The following is a 25,579-nucleotide window of genomic DNA, read 5'->3' as shown; positions in this document are numbered from 1 at the left end:
GGGAGGGCGGGTACTGAGTGAGGGTCACAATGTGGGGGGGGCGGTACTGAGGGAGGGTCACACTGAGGGAGGGCGGTACTGAGGGAGGGTCACACTGTGGGAGGGGTGGTACTGAGTGAGGGTCACACTGTGGGAGGGGTGGTACTGAGGGCCGGTCACACTGTGGGAGGGGTGGTACTGAGGGAGGGTCAGGCTGTGGGAGGGGTGGTACTGTGGGACGGTCACACTGTGGGAGGGGTGGTACTGAGGGAGGGTTACACTGTGGGAGGGGTGGTACTGAGGGACGGTCACACTGTGGGAGGGGTGGTACTGAGGGAGGGTCACACTGTGGGAGGGGTGATACTGAGGGAGGGTCACACTGTGGGAGGGGTGGTAGTGAGGGAGGGTCACACTGTGGGAGGGTCACACCGTGGGGGGGTGGTAGTGAGGGAGGGTCACACTGTGGGAGAGGTGGTACTGAGGGAGGGTCACACTGTGGGAGGGATGGGAGTGAGGGAGAGTCACACTGTGGGAGGGGTGGTACTGAGGGAGGGTCACACTGTGGGAGGGATGGGAGTGAGGGAGAGTCACACTGTGGGAGAGGTGGTACTGAGGGAGGGTCACACTGTGGGAGGGGTAGTATTGAGGGAGGGTCACACTGTGGGAGGGTCACACTGTGGGAGGGGTGGTACTGAGGGAGGGTCACACTGTGGGAGGGTCACACTGTGGGAGGGGTAGTACTGAGGTAGGGTCACACTGTGGGAGGGGTGGTAGTGAGGGAGGGTCACACTGTGGGAGGGGTGGTACTGAGGTAGGGTCACACTGTGGGAGGGTCACACTGTGGGAGGGGTGGTACTGAGGGAGGGTCACACTGTGGGAGGGGTGTTACTGTGGGAGGGTCACACTGTGGGAGGGGTAGTATTGAGGGAGGGTCACACTGTGGGAGGGTCACACTGTGGGAGGAGAAATGAGGAGGGAGGCTCGTAATTTGGGACGGGCAGTACTGACCCATGTTTCGATGGAGACCCCCCTCTTGCCCACCTGTGCCTCATGCTGGGACAACCCCAACCCTTCCATTCGACTGAATCTCCACCAGCATTCAGCATCCTGGGCCTCCAGCCTGAGGCCTGGTGCACGGCCAACATTGAGTCAGGGCCCGGCCTCACCCTCTGCCTCTCCGCCACAGGGTTCACCAGTCACCAAGCCGTGGGCAGGACTGCAGGGAACGTTCTCCTAAGGTTGGCAGACAGCGCTCTCCTTCCGTTAAACCCCGGTGACTACGTAGAGGCCATCCGGGAACTCTTCAATACCGCAGAGAAGGAGCTGGGCTCCGAGCTGGGCAAGCAGAAAATCTCTCTGGGTGAGTGTTCCTAAGTTGAGCAGCCGCGGTCGATGTCCGTCAGGGGGTAAACTCCAACATGGGTCCTGTCAACGTCGACTATCCAGGGCAGATCCGAAACCCCCGGGTTAGATCCCAGCCTGTCACCCACTCCCGGGGATCTGTTATTCTGTATATAAACCCTGTGAGCCCCTGGGTTAGATCCCAGCCTGTAACCCACTCCCGGGGATCTGTTATTCTATATATAAACCCTGTGAACCCCCTGGGTTAGATCCCAGCCTGTAACGCACTCCCAGGGATCTGTTATTCTATATATATAAACCCTGTGAACCCCTGGGTTAGATCCCAGCCTGTAACCCACTCCTGGGGATCTGTTATTCTGTATATAAACCCTGTGAACCCCTGGGTTAGATCCCAGCCTGTCACCCACTCCCAGGGATCTGTTATTCTGTATATAAACCCCCCCAAACCCCTGGGTTAGATCCCAGCCTGTCACCCACTCCCGGGGATCTGTTATTCTGTTTATAAACCCTGTGAACCCCTGGGTTAGATCCCAGCCTGTCACCCACTCCCGGGGATCTGTTATTCTATATATAAACCCTGTGAACCCCTGGGTTAGATCCCAGCCTGTCACCCACTCCCGGGGATCTGTTATTCTATATATAAACCCTGTGAACCCCCGGGTTAGATCCCAGCCTGTCACCCACTCCCGGGGATCTGTTATTCTGTATATAAACCCTGTGAGCCCCTGGGTTAGATCCCAGCCTGTAACCCACTCCCGGGGATCTGTTATTCTATATATAAACCCTGTGAACCCCCTGGGTTAGATCCCAGCCTGTAACGCACTCCCAGGGATCTGTTATTCTATATATATAAACCCTGTGAACCCCTGGGTTAGATCCCAGCCTGTCACCCACTCCCAGGGATCTGTTATTCTGTATATAAACCCCCCCAAACCCCTGGGTTAGATCCCAGCCTGTCACCCACTCCCGGGGATCTGTTATTCTGTATATAAACCCTGTGAACCCCTGGGTTAGATCCCAGCCTGTCACCCACTCCCGGGGATCTGTTATTCTATATATAAACCCTGTGAACCCCCGGGTTAGATCCCAGCCTGTCACCCACTCCCGGGGATCTGTTATTCTGTATATAAACCCTGTGAACCCCTGGGTTAGATTCCAGCCTGTCACCCACTCCCAGGGATCTGTTATTCTGTATATAAACCCTGTGAACCCCTGGGTTAGATCCCAGCCTGTAACCCACTCCCAGGGATCACCCCACCCCCTCTGCCCACATTTCTGTCCCTATGATAGCACGTTTACCCTTGTACATTCATTTCCCAGGTCCCAGATCTCCCAGATGTATGGATGGGCCAAGGACATGGGGTAACAGTGGAAATGAAACAGATTGACATTAGGAAGGAAACAGTGATGAGTAGATTGATGGGACTGAAGGCTGACAAATCCCCAGGTCCAGATGGTCTGCATCCTAGGGTACTAAAGGAGGTGGCTCTGGAAATTGCGGATGCATTGGTAATCATTTTCCAATGTTCCTTAGATTCAGGATCAGTTCCTGAGGATTGGAGAATGGCTAATGTTATCCCATTTTTTAAGAAAGGAGGGAGGGAGAAAACAGAGAACTATCGTCCTGTCAGCCTAACATCAGTAGTGGGGAAGATGCTAGAGTCCATTATTAAAGATGAAATAGTGGTATATCTAGATAGCAGTGATAGGATTGGGCCGAGCCAGCATGGATTTACCAAGGGTAAATCATGCTTGACTAATCTATTGGAGTTTTTTGAGGATGTAACCAGGAAGTTAGACAAGGGAGATCCAGTGGATGTAGTGTACCTCGATTTTCAGAAGGCATTTGATAAGGTCCCACATAGGAGACTGGTGGGTAAAATCAAAGCACATGGCATTGGGGGGAAGACATTGACATGGATAGAAAACTGGTTGGCAGATAGAAAGCAAAGGGTAGCGGTGAATGGGTCTTTCTCGGAATGGCAGGTGGTGACTAGTGGGGTGCCAAAGGGCTCGGTATTGGGACCACAGCTGTTTACGATTTACGTCAACGATTTAGATGAAGGCATTGAGAATAACATCAGCAAGTTTGCTGATGATACTAAGCTGGGTCGCAGTGTGACATGTGATGAGGATGTTAGGAGAATTCAGGGTGACTTGGATAGGCTGGGTGAGTGGGCAGATACTTGGCAGATGACGTTTAATGTGAATAAGTGTGAGATTATCCACTTTGGGAGTAAGAACAGGAAGGCAGATTATTATCTGAACGGTGTAGAGTTAGGTAAGGGAGTAATACAAAGAGATCTAGGAGTCCTTGTTCATCAGTCACTGAAGGTGAATGAGCAAGTGCAGCAGGCAGTGAAGAAGGCTAATGGAATGTTGGCCTTTATTACAAAGGGAATTGAGTACAAGAGCAAGGAAATCCTCTTGCATTTGTACAGAGCCCTGGTGAGACCACACCTGGAGTATTGTGTACAGTTCTCCACATCCACTCTATCTGTGTCCTCTGGTCCGAGACTCCCCCACTATAGGGAACAACCTCTCCACATCCACCCTAACTAGTCCTTTCAACATTTGGTAGGTTTCAATGCGATCCCCACGCGTGCTCCTAAATCCCAGTGACTACAGGCCCAAAGCTTCCAAACATGCCTGGTATGTTAACCCCTTCATTCCCAGAATCATCCTTGTGAACCTCCTCTGGACTCTCTCCAATGACAGCTCATCCTTTCTGAGATGCGGGGGCCAGAGCCGTTGACTGTATTCCAAATGCGGCCCGACTCGTGTCTTGTAAAGGCTCAGCATTATCTCCTTGTTTTTGTATTCTATTCCTCTTGAAATAAATGCCAACGTTACATTTGCCTTCTTTATCACAGACTCAGCCATAAATTGACCTTCTGGGAGTCTTGCACGGGGACTCCTAAGTCCCTCTGCACCTCTGATGTTTGAACCCTCTCCCCATTTAGATAACAGTCCACACTATTGTTCCTTTTACCAAAATGCTTTATCATACATTTCCGAACACTGTATTCCACCTGCATCTTTTTGCCCATTCTTCCAATTCTAAGTCCTGCTGCAATCGCATTGTTTCCTCAGCACTACCTACCCCTCCACCTGTCTTCTTATCATCCGCAAACTTTGTCACAAAGCTATCAATTTCATTATCCAAATCTCTGACAAACCATGTGAAAAGATGTGGTTCCAATACCGACCCCTGAGGAACACCACTAGTCACCAGCAGCCAACCAGAAAAGGCCCCCTCATTCCCACTCGCTGCCTCCTCCCTGTCAGCCATTCCTCTATCCACGTTAGTATCTTCCCTGTAACGCCATGGGATTTGATCTTGTTAAACAGCCTCATGTGTGGCACCTTATCAAACGCCTTCTGAAAATCCAAGTGAATGACATCCACTGCCTCTCCTTTGTCCACCCTGCTTGTTACTTCCTCGAAGAACTCTGACAGATTTGTCAGGCAACATTTCCCTTTACAGAAGCCATGCTGACTTTGACTTATTTTATCATTAGTCTCCAAGTACCTGAAACCTCATCCTTAACAATCGACTCCAACACTTTCCCAACCACTGAGGTCAGGCTAACCAGACTATAATTTCCTTTCTTTTGCCTTCCTCCCTTCTTAAAGAGTGGAGTGACATTTGCAATTTTCCAGCCCTCCGGGACCACGCCAGGGTCAAGTGATTCTTGAAAGATCATGACAATGCATCCGTTATCTCTTCAGCAACCTCTCTCAGGACTCTGGGATGTCGTCCATCTGGCCCAGGTGACTTATCCACCTGAAGACCTTTCGCCCAGCACATTTTCCTCTGTAATAGCAATGGCATTCACTCCTGCCCCCTGACACTCACAGACCCCTGGCACACTATTAGTCCCTTCCACAGTGAAGACTGATGCAAAGTACCCATTAAGTTCATCTGCCATTTCTTTGCCCCCATTACTACCTCACCAGCATCATTTTCCAGTGGCAGAATATCAACTCTCACCTCCCTTTTACTCTTCATATAACTGAAAAAACTTTTAGTATCCTGCTTTACATTATTGACTAGTTTGCCCTCATATTTCATCTTTTCCCTTCTTGTAGCTTTCTAGTTGCCTCTTGTTGGATTTTAAAAGCTTCCCAATCATCCAACTTCCCACTCTCTTGTGCTACCTTATATGCCCTTTCCTTGGCTTTTACGCCATCCTTAACTTCCCTTGTCAGCCACGGTTGCCTACCCCTGCCTTTTGAGAACAACTTATTCAAAACATAGAAAACTTACAGCACAATACAGGCCCTTCGGCCCACAATGCTGTGCCGAACATGTCCCTACCTTAGAAATTACCTAGGGTTACCCATGGCCCTCTATTTTTCTAAGCTCCATGTACCTGTCCAGGAGTCTCTTAAAAGACCCTATTGTATCCGCCTCCACCACCGTCACCGGCAGCCCATTCCACGCACTCACCACTCTCTGAGTAAAAAACTTACCCCTGACATCTCCTCAGTACCTACTCCCCAGCACCTTAAACCTGTGTCCTCTTGTGGCAACATTTCAGCCCTGGGAAAAGCCTCTGACTATCCACACGATCAATGCTTCTCATCATCTTATACACCTCTATCAGGTCACCTCTCATCCTTCGTCGCTCCAAGGAGAAAAGGCCGAGTTTACTCAACCTATTCTCATAAGGCATGCTCCCCAATCCAGGCAACATCCCTGTAAATCACCTCTGCACCCTTTCTATGGCTTCCACATCCTTCCTGTAGTGAGGCAACCAGAACTGAGCACAGTACTCCAAGTGGGGTCTGACCAGGGTCCTATATAGCTGCAACATTACCTCTCGGCTCCTAAATTCAATCCCACGATTGATGAAGGCCAATACACCGTACGCCTTCTTAACCACAGAGTCATCCTGTGTAGCAGCTTTGATCATCCTATGGACTTGAACCCCAAGATCCCTCTGATCCTCCACACTGCCAAGAGTCTTACCATTAATACTATATTCCACCATCATATTTGACCTACCAAAATGAACCACTTCACACTTATCTGGGTTGAACTCCACCTGCCACTTCTCAGCCCAGTTTTGCATCCTATCAATGTCCTGCTGTAACCTCTGACAGCCCTCCAGACTATCCACAACACCTCCAACCTTTGAGCAAATTTACTAACCCATCCCTCCACTTCCTCATCCAGGTCATTTATAAAAACCACAAAGAGTAGGGGTCCCAGAACAGATCCCTGAGGCACACCACTGGTCACCGACCTCCATGCAGAATATGACCCGTCTACAACCACTCTTTGCCTTCTGTGGGCAAGCCAGATCTGGATCCACAAAGCAATGTCCCCTTGGATCCCATGCCTCCTTACTTTCTCAATAAGCTTTGCATGGGGTACCTTATCAAATGCCTTGCTGAAATCCATATACACTACATCTACTGCTCTTCCTTCATCAATGTGTTTAGTCACATCCTCAAAAAAATTCAATCAGGCTCGTAAGGCACGACCTGCCTTTGACAAAGCCATGCTGACTACTCCTAATCATATTATACCTCTCCAAATGTTCATAAATCCTGCCTCTCTGGATCTTCTCCATCAACTTACCAGCCACGGAAGTAAGACTCACTGGTCTATAATTTCCTGGGCTATCTCTACTCCCTTTCTTGAATAAAGGAACAACGTCTGCAACCCTCCAATCCTCGGGAACCTCTCCCGTCCCTATTGATGATGCAAAGATCATCGCCAGAGGCTCAGCAATCTCCTCCCTCACCTCCCACAGTAGCCTGGGGTACATCTCATCTGGTCCCGGTGACTTATCCAACTTGATGCTTTCCAAACCCTCCAACACATCCCCTTTGTTAATATCTACATGCTCAAGCTTTTCAGTCTGCTGCAAGTCATCCCTACAATCACCAAGATCCTTTTCCATAGTGAATACTGAAGCAAAGTATTCATTAAGTACCTCTGCTATCTCCTCTGGTTCCAAACACACTTTCCCACTGTCACACTTGATTGGTCCTATTCTCTCACGTCTTATCCTCTTGCTCTTCACATACTTGTAGAATGCCTTGGGGATTTTCTTAATCCTGCCCACCAAGGCCTTCTCATGGCCCCTTCTGGCTCTCCTAATTCCATTTTTAATCTCCTTCCTGCTAATCTTATAATTTTCTAGACCTCCAAAAATTTTCTTTTCTTCTTGACTAGGTTTATTACATCCATTGTACACCACGGTTCCTGTGCCCTACCATAGCTTCCCTGTCTCATTGGAACGTACCTACACAGAACTCCACACAAATATCCCCTGAACATTTGCCACATTTCTGCCACATCTGTTTCTAATTTTTGCTTCCAAGTTCCTGCCTGATAGCTTCATATTTCCCCTTACTCCAACATTTTGCAAACCTGTCTTCTCCTATCTCTCTCCAATGCTGTGGTAAAGGAGATAGAATTGTGATCACTATCTCCAAAGTGCTCTCTCATTGAGAGATCTGACACCTGACCAGGTTCATTTCCCAATACCAGACAAGTACAGCCTCTCCTCTTGGATGCTTTGTGAATTACACCCAGAAACTTCAGCCATCTCTGTTCTGCTGTCATCCCTGCCAGTATCCTCCTCTAATTCTCCTGGGCAAGCTCCTCTCTCATGCCCCTGTAATTCCCTTTAATCCGTTTCACATGACTTATGCTTCTCTGTCGTAAAATATGTATGAATTCTATCAAATAATGATCACTGCCTCATAAGGGTTCCTTTACATTAAACTCCCTAATAAGATCTGGGTTATTCCACAACACCCGATCTAAGACGGCTTTCCCTGAGTAGGCTCGAGCACAAGCTGCTCCAGAAAGCCATCTCGTAGGCGTTCAACAAATTCCCTCTCTTGTGATCGGACCCAACCTGATTTTCCCAGTCCCCTTGCATATTGAAGTCCCCGGTTGTGACATTACATGCATTTTCCAGCTCCTTTAACAATCTCAACCCCACGTCTTGGCTACCATTTGGAGGCCTGTATACGATTCCCATAATGGTTTCTTTAAACCCTTGCAGTTTCTTAACTCCACCCATGAAGATTCAACATTCTCTGACTCTGTGTCAACTCTTTCTAAAGACGTAATTCCGTCTCTCACCAACAGAAACACACCACCGCCCATGCCTTCCTGCCTGTCCTTTCTATACAAGGTATATCCTTTGATGTTAAACTCCCAACTATGGCCTCCTTTCAGCCATGACTCAGTGACTCTATAAACAAACCTCTGAATCTCAGGACTAGGTCCCGACCGTAGGTACAGACTCAGGTGAGTGTGTGTGGGATTCTCTGGACTAGGTCCTGAGCGTAGTTACAGACTCAGGTGAGTGTGTGTGGGATTCTCTGGACTAGGTCCCGACTGTAGGTACAGACTCAGGTGAGTGTGTGTGGGATTCTCAGGACTAGGTCCCGACCGTAGGTACAGACTCAGGTGAGTGTGTGTGGGATTCTCTGGACTAGGTCCCGACCGTAGGTACAGACTCAGGTGAGTGTGTGTGGGAATCTCTGGACTAGGTCCCGACCGTAGGTACAGACTCAGGTGAGTGTGTGTGGGATTCTCAGGACTAGGTCCCGACCGTAGGTACAGACTCAGGTGAGTGTGTGTGGGATTCTCAGGACTAGGTCCCGACCGTAGGTACAGACTCAGGTGAGTGTGTGTGGGAATCTCTGGACTAGGTCCCGACCGTAGGTACAGACTCAGGTGAGTGTGTGTGGGTATCTCTGGACTAGGTCCCGACCGTAGGTACAGACTCAGGTGAGTGTGTGTGGGAATCTCTGGACTAGGTCCCGACCGTAGGTACAGACTCAGGTGAGTGTGTGTGGGATTCTCAGGACCGGCTCCCGACCGTAGTTACAGACTCAGGTGAGCGTGTGTGGGATTCTCAGGACTGGGTCCCGACCGTAGGTACAGACTCAGGTGAGCGTGTGTGGGATTCTCAGGACTGGCTCCCGACCGTAGGTACAGACTCAGGTGAGTGTGTGTGGGATTCTCAGGACTAGGTCCCGACCGTAGGTACAGACTCAGGTGAGTGTGTGTGGGATTCTCAGGACTAGGTCCCGACCGTAGGTACAGACTCAGGTGAGTGTGTGTGGGTATCTCTGGACTAGGTCCCGACCGTAGGTACAGACTCAGGTGAGTGTGTGTGGGAATCTCTGGACTAGGTCCCGACCGTAGGTACAGACTCAGGTGAGTGTGTGTGGGATTCTCAGGACCGGCTCCCGACCGTAGTTACAGACTCAGGTGAGCGTGTGTGGGATTCTCAGGACTGGGTCCCGACCGTAGGTACAGACTCAGGTGAGCGTGTGTGGGATTCTCAGGACTGGCTCCCGACCGTAGGTACAGACTCAGGTGAGCGTGTGTGGGATTCTCTGGACTGTGTCCCCACCGTAGGTACAGACTCAGGTGAGTGTGTGTGGGAATCTCGGGACTGGGTCCCGACCGTAGGTACAGACTCAGGTGAGTGTGTGTGGGAATCTCTGGACTAGGTCCCGACCGTAGGTACGGACTCAGGTGAGGGTGTGTGGGATTCTCGGGACTGGGTCCCGACCGTAGGTACAGACTCAGGTGAGCGTGTGTGGGATTCTCGGGACTGGGTCCCGACCGTAGGTACGGACTCAGGTGAGCGTGTGTGGGATTCTCAGGACTAGGTCCCGACCGTAGGTACGGACTCAGGTGAGCGTGTGTGGGATTCTCAGGACTGGGTCCCGACCGTAGGTACAGACTCAGGTGAGCGTGTGTGGGATTCTCGGGACTAGGTCCCGACCGTAGGTACAGACTCAGGTGAGCGTGTGTGGGATTCTCAGGACTAGGTCCCGACCGTAGGTACAGACTCAGGTGAGTGTGTGTGGGATTCTCAGGACTAGGTCCCGACCGTAGGTACAGACTCAGGTGAGTGTGTGTGGGATTCTCAGGACTAGGTCCCGACCGTAGGTACAGACTCAGGTGAGTGTGTGTGGGATTCTCAGGACTAGGTCCCGACCGTAGGTACAGACTCAGGTGAGTGTGTGTGGGAATCTCTGGACTAGGTCCCGACCGTAGGTACAGACTCAGGTGAGTGTGTGTGGGATTCTCTGGACTGTGTCCCCACCGTAGGTACAGACTCAGGTGAGTGTGTGTGGGAATCTCAGGACTAGGTCCCGACCGTATGTACAGACTCAGGTGAGTGTGTGTGGGAATCTCTGGACTAGGTCCCGACCGTAGGTACAGACTCAGGTGAGTGTGTGTGTGGTATTCTCGGGACTAGGTCCCGACCGTAGGTACAGACTCAGGTGAGTGTGTGTGGGATTCTCTGGACTAGGTCCCGACCGTAGGTACAGACTCAGGTGAGCGTGTGTGGGAATCTCTGGACTAGGTCCCGACCGTAGGTACAGACTCAGGTGAGTGTGTGTGGGATTCTCAGGACTAGGTCCCGACCGTAGGTACAGACTCAGGTGAGTGTGTGTGGGATTCTCAGGACTAGGTCCCGACCGTAGGTACAGACTCAGGTGAGTGTGTGTGGGATTCTCTGGACTAGGTCCCGACCGTAGGTACAGCCTCTGGTGAGTGTGTGTGTGGTATTCTCGGGACTAGGTCCCGACCGTAGGTACAGACTCAGGTGAGTGTGTGTGGGATTCTCTGGACTAGCTCCCGACCGTAGGTACAGACTCAGGTGAGTGTGTGTGGGATTCTCTGGACTAGGTCCCGACCGTAGGTACAGACTCAGGTGAGCGTGTGTGGGAATCTCTGGACTAGGTCCCGACCGTAGGTACAGACTCAGGTGAGTGTGTGTGGGATTCTCAGGACTAGGTCCCGACCGTAGGTACAGACTCAGGTGAGTGTGTGTGGGATTCTCAGGACTAGGTCCCGACCGTAGGTACAGACTCAGGTGAGTGTGTGTGGGATTCTCAGGACTAGGTCCCGACCGTAGGTACAGACTCAGGTGAGTGTGTGTGGGATTCTCAGGACTAGGTCCCGACCGTAGGTACAGACTCAGGTGAGTGTGTGTGGGATTCTCAGGACTAGGTCCCGACCGTAGGTACAGACTCAGGTGAGTGTGTGTGGGATTCTCAGGACTAGGTCCCGACCGTAGGTACAGACTCAGGTGAGTGTGTGTGGGATTCTCAGGACTAGGTCCCGACCGTAGGTACAGACTCAGGTGAGTGTGTGTGGGAATCTCTGGACTAGGTCCCGACCGTAGGTACAGACTCAGGTGAGTGTGTGTGGGATTCTCTGGACTGTGTCCCCACCGTAGGTACAGACTCAGGTGAGTGTGTGTGGGAATCTCAGGACTAGGTCCCGACCGTATGTACAGACTCAGGTGAGTGTGTGTGGGAATCTCTGGACTAGGTCCCGACCGTAGGTACAGACTCAGGTGAGTGTGTGTGTGGTATTCTCGGGACTAGGTCCCGACCGTAGGTACAGACTCAGGTGAGTGTGTGTGGGATTCTCTGGACTAGGTCCCGACCGTAGGTACAGACTCAGGTGAGCGTGTGTGGGAATCTCTGGACTAGGTCCCGACCGTAGGTACAGACTCAGGTGAGTGTGTGTGGGATTCTCAGGACTAGGTCCCGACCGTAGGTACAGACTCAGGTGAGTGTGTGTGGGATTCTCAGGACTAGGTCCCGACCGTAGGTACAGCCTCTGGTGAGTGTGTGTGTGGTATTCTCGGGACTAGGTCCCGACCGTAGGTACAGACTCAGGTGAGTGTGTGTGGGATTCTCTGGACTAGGTCCCGACCGTAGGTACAGCCTCTGGTGAGTGTGTGTGTGGTATTCTCGGGACTAGGTCCCGACCGTAGGTACAGACTCAGGTGAGTGTGTGTGGGATTCTCTGGACTAGCTCCCGACCGTAGGTACAGACTCAGGTGAGTGTGTGTGGGATTCTCTGGACTAGGTCCCGACCGTAGGTACAGACTCAGGTGAGCGTGTGTGGGAATCTCTGGACTAGGTCCCGACCGTAGGTACAGACTCAGGTGAGTGTGTGTGGGATTCTCAGGACTAGGTCCCGACCGTAGGTACAGACTCAGGTGAGTGTGTGTGGGATTCTCAGGACTAGGTCCCGACCGTAGGTACAGACTCAGGTGAGTGTGTGTGGGATTCTCAGGACTAGGTCCCGACCGTAGGTACAGACTCAGGTGAGTGTGTGTGGGATTCTCAGGACTAGGTCCCGACCGTAGGTACAGACTCAGGTGAGTGTGTGTGGGATTCTCAGGACTAGGTCCCGACCGTAGGTACAGACTCAGGTGAGTGTGTGTGGGATTCTCAGGACTAGGTCCCGACCGTAGGTACAGACTCAGGTGAGTGTGTGTGGGTATCTCTGGACTAGGTCCCGACCGTAGGTACAGACTCAGGTGAGTGTGTGTGGGAATCTCTGGACTAGGTCCCGACCGTAGGTACAGACTCAGGTGAGTGTGTGTGGGATTCTCAGGACCGGCTCCCGACCGTAGTTACAGACTCAGGTGAGCGTGTGTGGGATTCTCAGGACTGGGTCCCGACCGTAGGTACAGACTCAGGTGAGCGTGTGTGGGATTCTCAGGACTGGCTCCCGACCGTAGGTACAGACTCAGGTGAGCGTGTGTGGGATTCTCTGGACTGTGTCCCCACCGTAGGTACAGACTCAGGTGAGTGTGTGTGGGAATCTCGGGACTGGGTCCCGACCGTAGGTACAGACTCAGGTGAGTGTGTGTGGGAATCTCTGGACTAGGTCCCGACCGTAGGTACGGACTCAGGTGAGGGTGTGTGGGATTCTCGGGACTGGGTCCCGACCGTAGGTACAGACTCAGGTGAGCGTGTGTGGGATTCTCGGGACTGGGTCCCGACCGTAGGTACGGACTCAGGTGAGCGTGTGTGGGATTCTCAGGACTAGGTCCCGACCGTAGGTACGGACTCAGGTGAGCGTGTGTGGGATTCTCAGGACTGGGTCCCGACCGTAGGTACAGACTCAGGTGAGCGTGTGTGGGATTCTCGGGACTAGGTCCCGACCGTAGGTACAGACTCAGGTGAGCGTGTGTGGGATTCTCAGGACTAGGTCCCGACCGTAGGTACAGACTCAGGTGAGTGTGTGTGGGATTCTCAGGACTAGGTCCCGACCGTAGGTACAGACTCAGGTGAGTGTGTGTGGGATTCTCAGGACTAGGTCCCGACCGTAGGTACAGACTCAGGTGAGTGTGTGTGGGATTCTCAGGACTAGGTCCCGACCGTAGGTACAGACTCAGGTGAGTGTGTGTGGGAATCTCTGGACTAGGTCCCGACCGTAGGTACAGACTCAGGTGAGTGTGTGTGGGATTCTCTGGACTGTGTCCCCACCGTAGGTACAGACTCAGGTGAGTGTGTGTGGGAATCTCAGGACTAGGTCCCGACCGTATGTACAGACTCAGGTGAGTGTGTGTGGGAATCTCTGGACTAGGTCCCGACCGTAGGTACAGACTCAGGTGAGTGTGTGTGTGGTATTCTCGGGACTAGGTCCCGACCGTAGGTACAGACTCAGGTGAGTGTGTGTGGGATTCTCTGGACTAGGTCCCGACCGTAGGTACAGACTCAGGTGAGCGTGTGTGGGAATCTCTGGACTAGGTCCCGACCGTAGGTACAGACTCAGGTGAGTGTGTGTGGGATTCTCAGGACTAGGTCCCGACCGTAGGTACAGACTCAGGTGAGTGTGTGTGGGATTCTCAGGACTAGGTCCCGACCGTAGGTACAGACTCAGGTGAGTGTGTGTGGGATTCTCTGGACTAGGTCCCGACCGTAGGTACAGCCTCTGGTGAGTGTGTGTGTGGTATTCTCGGGACTAGGTCCCGACCGTAGGTACAGACTCAGGTGAGTGTGTGTGGGATTCTCTGGACTAGCTCCCGACCGTAGGTACAGACTCAGGTGAGTGTGTGTGGGATTCTCTGGACTAGGTCCCGACCGTAGGTACAGACTCAGGTGAGCGTGTGTGGGAATCTCTGGACTAGGTCCCGACCGTAGGTACAGACTCAGGTGAGTGTGTGTGGGATTCTCAGGACTAGGTCCCGACCGTAGGTACAGACTCAGGTGAGTGTGTGTGGGATTCTCAGGACTAGGTCCCGACCGTAGGTACAGACTCAGGTGAGTGTGTGTGGGATTCTCAGGACTAGGTCCCGACCGTAGGTACAGACTCAGGTGAGTGTGTGTGGGATTCTCAGGACTAGGTCCCGACCGTAGGTACAGACTCAGGTGAGTGTGTGTGGGATTCTCAGGACTAGGTCCCGACCGTAGGTACAGACTCAGGTGAGTGTGTGTGGGATTCTCAGGACTAGGTCCCGACCGTAGGTACAGACTCAGGTGAGTGTGTGTGGGATTCTCAGGACTAGGTCCCGACCGTAGGTACAGACTCAGGTGAGTGTGTGTGGGAATCTCTGGACTAGGTCCCGACCGTAGGTACAGACTCAGGTGAGTGTGTGTGGGATTCTCTGGACTGTGTCCCCACCGTAGGTACAGACTCAGGTGAGTGTGTGTGGGAATCTCAGGACTAGGTCCCGACCGTATGTACAGACTCAGGTGAGTGTGTGTGGGAATCTCTGGACTAGGTCCCGACCGTAGGTACAGACTCAGGTGAGTGTGTGTGTGGTATTCTCGGGACTAGGTCCCGACCGTAGGTACAGACTCAGGTGAGTGTGTGTGGGATTCTCTGGACTAGGTCCCGACCGTAGGTACAGACTCAGGTGAGCGTGTGTGGGAATCTCTGGACTAGGTCCCGACCGTAGGTACAGACTCAGGTGAGTGTGTGTGGGATTCTCAGGACTAGGTCCCGACCGTAGGTACAGACTCAGGTGAGTGTGTGTGGGATTCTCAGGACTAGGTCCCGACCGTAGGTACAGACTCAGGTGAGTGTGTGTGGGATTCTCTGGACTAGGTCCCGACCGTAGGTACAGCCTCTGGTGAGTGTGTGTGTGGTATTCTCGGGACTAGGTCCCGACCGTAGGTACAGACTCAGGTGAGTGTGTGTGGGATTCTCTGGACTAGGTCCCGACCGTAGGTACAGCCTCTGGTGAGTGTGTGTGTGGTATTCTCGGGACTAGGTCCCGACCGTAGGTACAGACTCAGGTGAGTGTGTGTGGGATTCTCTGGACTAGCTCCCGACCGTAGGTACAGACTCAGGTGAGTGTGTGTGGGATTCTCTGGACTAGGTCCCGACCGTAGGTACAGACTCAGGTGAGCGTGTGTGGGAATCTCTGGACTAGGTCCCGACCGTAGGTACAGACTCAGGTGAGTGTGTGTGGGATTCTCAGGACTAGGTCCCGACCGTAGGTACAGACTCAGGTGAGCGTGTGTGGGAATCTCTGGACTAGGTCCCGACCGTAGGTACAGACTCAGGTGAGTGTGTGTGGGATTCTCAGGACTAGGTCCCGACCGTAGGTACAGACTCAGGTGAGTGTGTGTGGGATTCTCAGGACTAGGTCCCGACCGTAGGTACAGACTCAGGTGAGTGTGTGTGGGATTCTCAGGACTAGGTCCCGACCGTAGGTACAGACTCAGGTGAGTGTGTGTGGGATTCTCAGGACTAGGTCCCGACCGTAGGTACAGACTCAGGTGAGTGTGTGTGGGATTCTCAGGACTAGGTCCCGACCGTAGGTACAGACTCAGGTGAGTGTGTGTGGGATTCTCAGGACTAGGTCCCGACCGTAGGTACAGACTCAGGTGAGTGTGTGTGGGATTCTCAGGACTAGGTCCCGACCGTAGGTACAGACTCAGGTGAGTGTGTGTGGGAATCTCTGGACTAGGTCCCGACCGTAGGTACAGACTCAGGTGAGTGTGTGTGGGATTCTCTGGACTGTGTCCCCACCGTAGGTACAGACTCAGGTGAGTGTGTGTGGGAATCTCAGGACTAGGTCCCGACCGTATGTACAGACTCAGGTGAGTGTGTGTGGGAATCTCTGGACTAGGTCCCGACCGTAGGTACAGACTCAGGTGAGTGTGTGTGTGGTATTCTCGGGACTAGGTCCCGACCGTAGGTACAGACTCAGGTGAGTGTGTGTGGGATTCTCTGGACTAGGTCCCGACCGTAGGTACAGACTCAGGTGAGCGTGTGTGGGAATCTCTGGACTAGGTCCCGACCGTAGGTACAGACTCAGGTGAGTGTGTGTGGGATTCTCAGGACTAGGTCCCGACCGTAGGTACAGACTCAGGTGAGTGTGTGTGGGATTCTCAGGACTAGGTCCCGACCGTAGGTACAGACTCAGGTGAGTGTGTGTGGGATTCTCTGGACTAGGTCCCGACCGTAGGTACAGCCTCTGGTGAGTGTGTGTGTGGTATTCTCGGGACTAGGTCCCGACCGTAGGTACAGACTCAGGTGAGTGTGTGTGGGATTCTCTGGACTAGGTCCCGACCGTAGGTACAGCCTCTGGTGAGTGTGTGTGTGGTATTCTCGGGACTAGGTCCCGACCGTAGGTACAGACTCAGGTGAGTGTGTGTGGGATTCTCTGGACTAGCTCCCGACCGTAGGTACAGACTCAGGTGAGTGTGTGTGGGATTCTCTGGACTAGGTCCCGACCGTAGGTACAGACTCAGGTGAGCGTGTGTGGGAATCTCTGGACTAGGTCCCGACCGTAGGTACAGACTCAGGTGAGTGTGTGTGGGATTCTCAGGACTAGGTCCCGACCGTAGGTACAGACTCAGGTGAGTGTGTGTGGGATTCTCAGGACTAGGTCCCGACCGTAGGTACAGACTCAGGTGAGTGTGTGTGGGATTCTCAGGACTAGGTCCCGACCGTAGGTACAGACTCAGGTGAGTGTGTGTGGGATTCTCAGGACTAGGTCCCGACCGTAGGTACAGACTCAGGTGAGTGTGTGTGGGATTCTCAGGACTAGGTCCCGACCGTAGGTACAGACTCAGGTGAGTGTGTGTGGGATTCTCAGGACTAGGTCCCGACCGTAGGTACAGACTCAGGTGAGTGTGTGTGGGTATCTCTGGACTAGGTCCCGACCGTAGGTACAGACTCAGGTGAGTGTGTGTGGGAATCTCTGGACTAGGTCCCGACCGTAGGTACAGACTCAGGTGAGTGTGTGTGGGATTCTCAGGACCGGCTCCCGACCGTAGTTACAGACTCAGGTGAGCGTGTGTGGGATTCTCAGGACTGGGTCCCGACCGTAGGTACAGACTCAGGTGAGCGTGTGTGGTATTCTCAGGACTGGCTCCCGACCGTAGGTACAGACTCAGGTGAGCGTGTGTGGGATTCTCTGGACTGTGTCCCCACCGTAGGTACAGACTCAGGTGAGTGTGTGTGGGAATCTCGGGACTGGGTCCCGACCGTAGGTACAGACTCAGGTGAGTGTGTGTGGGAATCTCTGGACTAGGTCCCGACCGTAGGTACGGACTCAGGTGAGGGTGTGTGGGATTCTCGGGACTGGGTCCCGACCGTAGGTACAGACTCAGGTGAGCGTGTGTGGGATTCTCGGGACTGGGTCCCGACCGTAGGTACGGACTCAGGTGAGCGTGTGTGGGATTCTCAGGACTAGGTCCCGACCATAGGTACGGACTCAGGTGAGCGTGTGTGGGATTCTCAGGACTGGGTCCCGACCGTAGGTACAGACTCAGGTGAGCGTGTGTGGGATTCTCGGGACTAGGTCCCGACCGTAGGTACAGACTCAGGTGAGCGTGTGTGGGATTCTCGGGACTGGGTCCCGACCGTAGGTACAGACTCAGGTGAGCGTGTGTGGGATTCTCTGGACTAGGTCCCGACCGTAGGTACAGACTCAGGTGAGCGTGCGTGGGATTCTCAGGACTGGGTCCCGACCGTAGGTACAGACTCAGGTGAGCGTGCGTGGGATTCTCAGGACTGGGTCCCGACTGTAGGTACAGACTCAGGTGAGTGTGTGTGGGAATCTCTGGACTGTGTCCCCACCGTAGGTACAGACTCAGGTGAGTGTGTGTGGGAATCTCAGGACTAGGTCCCGACCGTATGTACAGACTCAGGTGAGTGTGTGTGGGAATCTCTGGACTAGGTCCCGACCGTAGGTACAGACTCAGGTGAGTGTGTGTGTGGTATTCTCGGGACTAGGTCCCGACCGTAGGTACAGACTCAGGTGAGTGTGTGTGGGATTCTCTGGACTAGGTCCCGACCGTAGGTACAGACTCAGGTGAGTGTGTGTGGGATTCTCTGGACTAGGTCCCGACCGTAGGTACAGACTCAGGTGAGTGTGTGTGGGATTCTCTGGACTAGGTCCCGACCGTAGGTACAGACTCAGGTGAGTGTGTGTGGGATTCTCAGGACTAGGTCCCGACCGTAGGTACAGACTCAGGTGAGCGTGTGTGGGATTCTCAGGACTGGGTCCCGACCGTAGGTACAGACTCAGGTGAGCGTGTGTGGGATTCTCGGGACTGGGTCCCGACCGTAGGTACAGACTCAGGTGAGTGTGTGTGGGATTCTCAGGACTAGGTCCCGACCGTAGGTACAGACTCAGGTGAGTGTGTGTGGGATTCTCAGGACTAGGTCCCGACCGTAGGTACAGACTCAGGTGAGTGTGTGTGGGATTCTCAGGACTAGGTCCCGACCGTAGGTACAGACTCAGGTGAGTGTGTGTGGGATTCTCAGGACTAGGTCCCGACCGTAGGTACAGACTCAGGTGAGTGTGTGTGGGATTCTCAGGACTAGGTCCCGACCGTAGGTACAGACTCAGGTGAGTGTGTGTGGGATTCTCAGGACTAGGTCCCGACCGTAGGTACAGACTCAGGTGAGTGTGTGTGGGATTCTCAGGACTAGGTCCCGACCGTAGGTACAGACTCAGGTGAGTGTGTGTGGGAATCTCTGGACTAGGTCCCGACCGTAGGTACAGACTCAGGTGAGTGTGTGTGGGATTCTCTGGACTGTGTCCCCACCGTAGGTACAGACTCAGGTGAGTGTGTGTGGGAATCTCAGGACTAGGTCCCGACCGTATGTACAGACTCAGGTGAGTGTGTGTGGGAATCTCTGGACTAGGTCCCGACCGTAGGTACAGACTCAGGTGAGTGTGTGTGTGGTATTCTCGGGACTAGGTCCCGACCGTAGGTACAGACTCAGGTGAGTGTGTGTGGGATTCTCTGGACTAGGTCCCGACCGTAGGTACAGACTCAGGTGAGCGTGTGTGGGAATCTCTGGACTAGGTCCCGACCGTAGGTACAGACTCAGGTGAGTGTGTGTGGGATTCTCAGGACTAGGTCCCGACCGTAGGTACAGACTCAGGTGAGTGTGTGTGGGATTCTCAGGACTAGGTCCCGACCGTAGGTACAGACTCAGGTGAGTGTGTGTGGGATTCTCTGGACTAGGTCCCGACCGTAGGTACAGCCTCTGGTGAGTGTGTGTGTGGTATTCTCGGGACTAGGTCCCGACCGTAGGTACAGACTCAGGTGAGTGTGTGTGGGATTCTCTGGACTAGGTCCCGACCGTAGGTACAGCCTCTGGTGAGTGTGTGTGTGGTATTCTCGGGACTAGGTCCCGACCGTAGGTACAGACTCAGGTGAGTGTGTGTGGGATTCTCTGGACTAGCTCCCGACCGTAGGTACAGACTCAGGTGAGTGTGTGTGGGATTCTCTGGACTAGGTCCCGACCGTAGGTACAGACTCAGGTGAGCGTGTGTGGGAATCTCTGGACTAGGTCCCGACCGTAGGTACAGACTCAGGTGAGTGTGTGTGGGATTCTCAGGACTAGGTCCCGACCGTAGGTACAGACTCAGGTGAGTGTGTGTGGGATTCTCAGGACTAGGTCCCGACCGTAGGTACTGACTCAGGTGAGTGTGTGTGGGATTCTCAGGACTAGGTCCCGACCGTAGGTACAGACTCAGGTGAGTGTGTGTGGGATTCTCAGGACTAGGTCCCGACCGTAGGTACAGACTCAGGTGAGTGTGTGTGGGATTCTCAGGACTAGGTCCCGACCGTAGGTACAGACTCAGGTGAGTGTGTGTGGGATTCTCAGGACTAGGTCCCGACCGTAGGTACAGACTCAGGTGAGTGTGTGTGGGTATCTCTGGACTAGGTCCCGACCGTAGGTACAGACTCAGGTGAGTGTGTGTGGGAATCTCTGGACTAGGTCCCGACCGTAGGTACAGACTCAGGTGAGTGTGTGTGGGATTCTCAGGACCGGCTCCCGACCGTAGTTACAGACTCAGGTGAGCGTGTGTGGGATTCTCAGGACTGGGTCCCGACCGTAGGTACAGACTCAGGTGAGCGTGTGTGGGATTCTCAGGACTGGCTCCCGACCGTAGGTACAGACTCAGGTGAGCGTGTGTGGGATTCTCTGGACTGTGTCCCCACCGTAGGTACAGACTCAGGTGAGTGTGTGTGGGAATCTCGGGACTGGGTCCCGACCGTAGGTACAGACTCAGGTGAGTGTGTGTGGGAATCTCTGGACTAGGTCCCGACCGTAGGTACGGACTCAGGTGAGGGTGTGTGGGATTCTCGGGACTGGGTCCCGACCGTAGGTACAGACTCAGGTGAGCGTGTGTGGGATTCTCGGGACTGGGTCCCGACCGTAGGTACGGACTCAGGTGAGCGTGTGTGGGATTCTCAGGACTAGGTCCCGACCGTAGGTACGGACTCAGGTGAGCGTGTGTGGGATTCTCAGGACTGGGTCCCGACCGTAGGTACAGACTCAGGTGAGCGTGTGTGGGATTCTCGGGACTAGGTCCCGACCGTAGGTACAGACTCAGGTGAGCGTGTGTGGGATTCTCGGGACTGGGTCCCGACCGTAGGTACAGACTCAGGTGAGCGTGTGTGGGATTCTCTGGACTAGGTCCCGACCGTAGGTACAGACTCAGGTGAGCGTGTGTGGGATTCTCTGGACTAGGTCCCGACCGTAGGTACAGACTCAGGTGAGCGTGCGTGGGATTCTCAGGACTGGGTCCCGACCGTAGGTACAGACTCAGGTGAGCGTGCGTGGGATTCTCAGGACTGGGTCCCGACTGTAGGTACAGACTCAGGTGAGTGTGTGTGGGAATCTCTGGACTGTGTCCCCACCGTAGGTACAGACTCAGGTGAGTGTGTGTGGGAATCTCAGGACTAGGTCCCGACCGTATGTACAGACTCAGGTGAGTGTGTGTGGGAATCTCTGGACTAGGTCCCGACCGTAGGTACAGACTCAGGTGAGTGTGTGTGTGGGATTCTCTGGACTAGGTCCCGACCGTAGGTACAGACTCAGGTGAGTGTGTGTGGGATTCTCTGGACTAGGTCCCGACCGTAGGTACAGACTCAGGTGAGTGTGTGTGGGATTCTCTGGACTAGGTCCCGACCGTAGGTACAGACTCAGGTGAGTGTGTGTGGGATTCTCTGGACTAGGTCCCGACCGTAGGTACAGACTCAGGTGAGTGTGTGTGGGAATCTCTGGACTAGGTCCCGACCGTAGGTACAGACTCAGGTGAGCGTGTGTGGGATTCTCAGGACTAGGTCCCGACCGTAGGTACAGACTCAGGTGAGTGTGTGTGGGATTCTCGGGACTGGGTCCCGACCGTAGGTACAGACTCAGGTGAGCGTGTGTGGGAATCTCGGGACTGGGTCCCGACCGTAGGTACAGACTCAGGTGAGTGTGTGTGGGATTCTCAGGACTAGGTCCCGACCGTAGGTACAGACTCAGGTGAGTGTGTGTGGGATTCTCAGGACTAGGTCCCGACCGTAGGTACAGACTCAGGTGAGCGTGTGTGGGATTCTCAGGACTGGGTCCCGACTGTAGGTACAGACTCAGGTGAGTGTGTGTGGGAATCTCTGGACTGTGTCCCCACCGTAGGTACAGACTCAGGTGAGTGTGTGTGGGAATCTCAGGACTAGGTCCCGACCGTATGTACAGACTCAGGTGAGTGTGTGTGGGAATCTCTGGACTAGGTCCCGACCGTAGGTACAGACTCAGGTGAGTGTGTGTGTGGGATTCTCTGGACTAGGTCCCGACCGTAGGTACAGACTCAGGTGAGTGTGTGTGGGATTCTCTGGACTAGGTCCCGACCGTAGGTACAGACTCAGGTGAGTGTGTGTGGGATTCTCTGGACTAGGTCCCGACCGTAGGTACAGACTCAGGTGAGTGTGTGTGGGATTCTCTGGACTAGGTCCCGACCGTAGGTACAGACTCAGGTGAGTGTGTGTGGGAATCTCTGGACTAGGTCCCGACCGTAGGTACAGACTCAGGTGAGCGTGTGTGGGATTCTCAGGACTAGGTCCCGACCGTAGGTACAGACTCAGGTGAGTGTGTGTGGGATTCTCAGGACTAGGTCCCGACCGTAGGTACAGACTCAGGTGAGCGTGTGTGGGATTCTCAGGACTGGGTCCCGACCGTAGGTACAGACTCAGGTGAGCGTGTGTGGGATTCTCGGGACTGTGTCCCGACCGTAGGTACAGACTCAGGTGAGTGTGTGTGGGAATCTCTGGACTAGGTCCCGACCGTAGGTACAGACTCAGGTGAGTGTGTGTGGGAATCTCTGGACTAGGTCCCGACCGTAGGTACAGACTCAGGTGAGTGTGTGTGGGATTCTCAGGACTGGGTCCCGACCGTAGGTACAGACTCAGGTGAGTGTGTGTGGGATTCTCTGGACTGGGTCCCGACCGTAGGTACAGACTCAGGTGAGTGTGTGTGGGATTCTCGGGACTGGGTCCCGACCGTAGGTACGGACTCAGGTGAGTGTGTGTGGGAATCTCAGGACTAGGTCCCGACCGTAGGTACGGACTCAGGTGAGCGTGTGTGGGATTCTCTGGACTGGGTCCCGACCGTAGGTACAGACTCAGGTGAGCGTGTGTGGGATTCTCGGGACTGGGTCCCGACCGTAGGTACGGACTCAGGTGAGTGTGTGTGGGAATCTCAGGACTAGGTCCCGACCGTAGGTACGGACTCAGGTGAGTGTGTGTGGGAATCTCAGGACTAGGTCCCGACCGTAGGTACAGACTCAGGTGAGCGTGTGTGGGATTCTCGGGACTGGGTCCCGACCGTAGGTACGGACTCAGGTGAGCGTGTGTGGGATTCTCGGGACCTGTGCTCTGGGCCGAGGGCACTGGGACTACTTGACCTCGCGAGGACCGAGTTGCCGGCTTCAGGGCATCCCATACCTCCCCTGCAGTTACTGCTGTGCGGCCATCTTCATGCCGGTTGCCGTTCGCACTTCTGGCCAACTTTTGAACTCTTGTGTTACAGAACCCCTGCGGAATGTAGTCGAGCGTCTGAACAGCCAGTATCAATCGTTCAGCAAGCGTCTCGCCCAGCTGGAGGACCTGCGGGAGAGGTGAGTTACCCCAGTCCCCCGACCTCGTCAGCCCTGACCACTTAGCGTTGCCTCCAAAAGTCAGCATCCTTCAATAAGGACATGCCCTCTCCTCATCCCTACCATCAGGGAGGGGGTACAGGAGCCTGAAGACACACACTCAACGATTCAGGAACAGCTTCTCCCCCTCTGCCATCAGGGAGGGGGTACAGGAGCCTGAAGACACACACTCAACGATTCAGACACAGCTTCTTCCCCTCTGCCATCTGGGAGGAGGTACAGGAGCCTGAAGACACACACTAAGTGATTCAGGAACAGCTTCTCCCCCTCTGCCAACAGGGAGGAGGTACAGGAGCCTGAAGACACACACTAAGTGATTCAGGAACAGCTTCTCCCCCTCTGCCATCAGGGAGGAGGTACAGGAGCCTGAAGACACACACTAAGTGATTCAGGAACAGCTTCTCCCCCTCTGCCATCAGGGAGGAGGTACAGGAGCCTGAAGACACACACTCAACGATTCAGGAACAGCTTCTCCCCCTCTGCCATCAGGGAGGAGGTACAGGAGCCTGAAGACACACACTCAACGATTCAGGAACAGCTTCTCCCCCTCTGCCATCAGGGAGGATGTACAGGAGCCTGAAGACACACACTCAATGATTCAGGAACAGCTTCTCCCCCTCTGCCATCAGGGAGGAGGTACAGGAGCCTGAAGACACACACTCAATGATTCAGGAACAGCTTCTCCCCCTCTGCCATCAGGGAGGAGGTACAGGAGCCTGAAGACACACACTCAATGATTCAGGAACAGCTTCTCCCCCTCTGCCATCAGGGAGGAGGTACAGGAGCCTGAAGACACACACTCAACGATTCAGGAACAGCTTCTCCCCCTCTGCCATCAGGGAGGAGGTACAGGAGCCTGAAGACACACACTCAACGATTCAGGAACAGCTTCTCCCCCTCTGCCATCAGGGAGGATGTACAGGAGCCTGAAGACACACACTCAATGATTCAGGAACAGCTTCTCCCCCTCTGCCATCAGGGAGGAGGTACAGGAGCCTGAAGACACACACTCAATGATTCAGGAACAGCTTCTCCCCCTCTGCCATCAGGAAGGAGGTACAGGAGCCTGAAGACACACACTCAATGATTCAGGAACAGCTTCTCCCCCTCTGCCATCAGGGAGGAGGTACAGGAGCCTGAAGACACACACTCAACGATTCAGGAACAGCTTCTTCCCCTCTGCCATCAGGGAGGAGGTACAGGAGCCTGAAGACACACACTCAACGATTCAGGAACAGCTTCTTCCCCTCTGCCATCAGGGAGGAGGTACAGGAGCCTGAAGACACACACTAAGTGATTCAGGAACAGCTTCTCCCCCTCTGCCATCAGGGAGGAGGTACAGGAGCCTGAAGACACACACTCAACGATTCAGGAACAGCTTCTCCCCCTCTGCCATCAGGGAGGAGGTACAGGAGCCTGAAGACACACAATCAACGATTCAGGAACAGCTTCTCCCCCTCTGCCATCAGGGAGGAGGTACAGGAGCCTGAAGACACACACTCAGCGATTCAGGAACAGCTTCTTCCCCTCTGCCATCAGGGAGGAGGTACAGAAGCCTGAAGACACACACTCAACGATTCAGGAACAGCTTCTTCACCTCTGCCATCAGGGAGGAGGTACAGGAGCCTGAAGACACACACTCAACGATTCAGGAACAGCTCCTTCCCCTCTGCCATCAGGGAGGAGGTACAGGAGCCTGAAGACACACACTCAACGATTCAGGAACAGCTTCTTCCCCTCTGCCATCAGGGAGGAGGTACAGGGGCCTGAAGACACACACTCAGCGATTCAGGAACAGTTTCTTTCCCTCTGCCATTAGGGAGGAGGTACAGGAGCCTGAAGACACACACTCAACGATTCAGGAACAGCTTCTTCCCCTCTGCCATCAGGGAGGAGGTACAGGAGCCTGAAGACACACACTCAGCGATTCAGGAACAGCTTCTTCCCCTCTGCCATCAGGGTGGAGGTACAGGAGCCTGAAGACACACACTCAGCGATTCAGGAACAGCTCCTTCCCCTCTGCCATC

At 53.9% G+C, this 25,579-nt stretch overlaps 1 protein-coding gene across 1 annotated transcript in view; it reads left to right on the top strand.

Moving 5' to 3' along the window:
• Positions 1–25,579, top strand: part of naaladl1 (N-acetylated alpha-linked acidic dipeptidase like 1) — a 95,285-nt gene that overhangs the window by 63,196 nt on the left and 6,510 nt on the right. The window contains exons 15-16 of the mRNA XM_073031560.1: positions 1,166–1,339; positions 23,426–23,513. Coding sequence (XP_072887661.1) covers positions 1,166–1,339; positions 23,426–23,513 — 262 coding nt within the window. The remainder of the gene's footprint in view (positions 1–1,165; positions 1,340–23,425; positions 23,514–25,579) is intronic.

This window comes from Hemitrygon akajei, chromosome 28 (genome assembly GCF_048418815.1).
Source record: "Hemitrygon akajei chromosome 28, sHemAka1.3, whole genome shotgun sequence".
Classification (NCBI taxonomy): Eukaryota; Metazoa; Chordata; class Chondrichthyes; order Myliobatiformes; family Dasyatidae; genus Hemitrygon; species Hemitrygon akajei.
The sequence above is the reverse complement of the archived record's forward strand: the minus strand, read 5'-3'. Positions and strand labels throughout refer to the sequence as shown.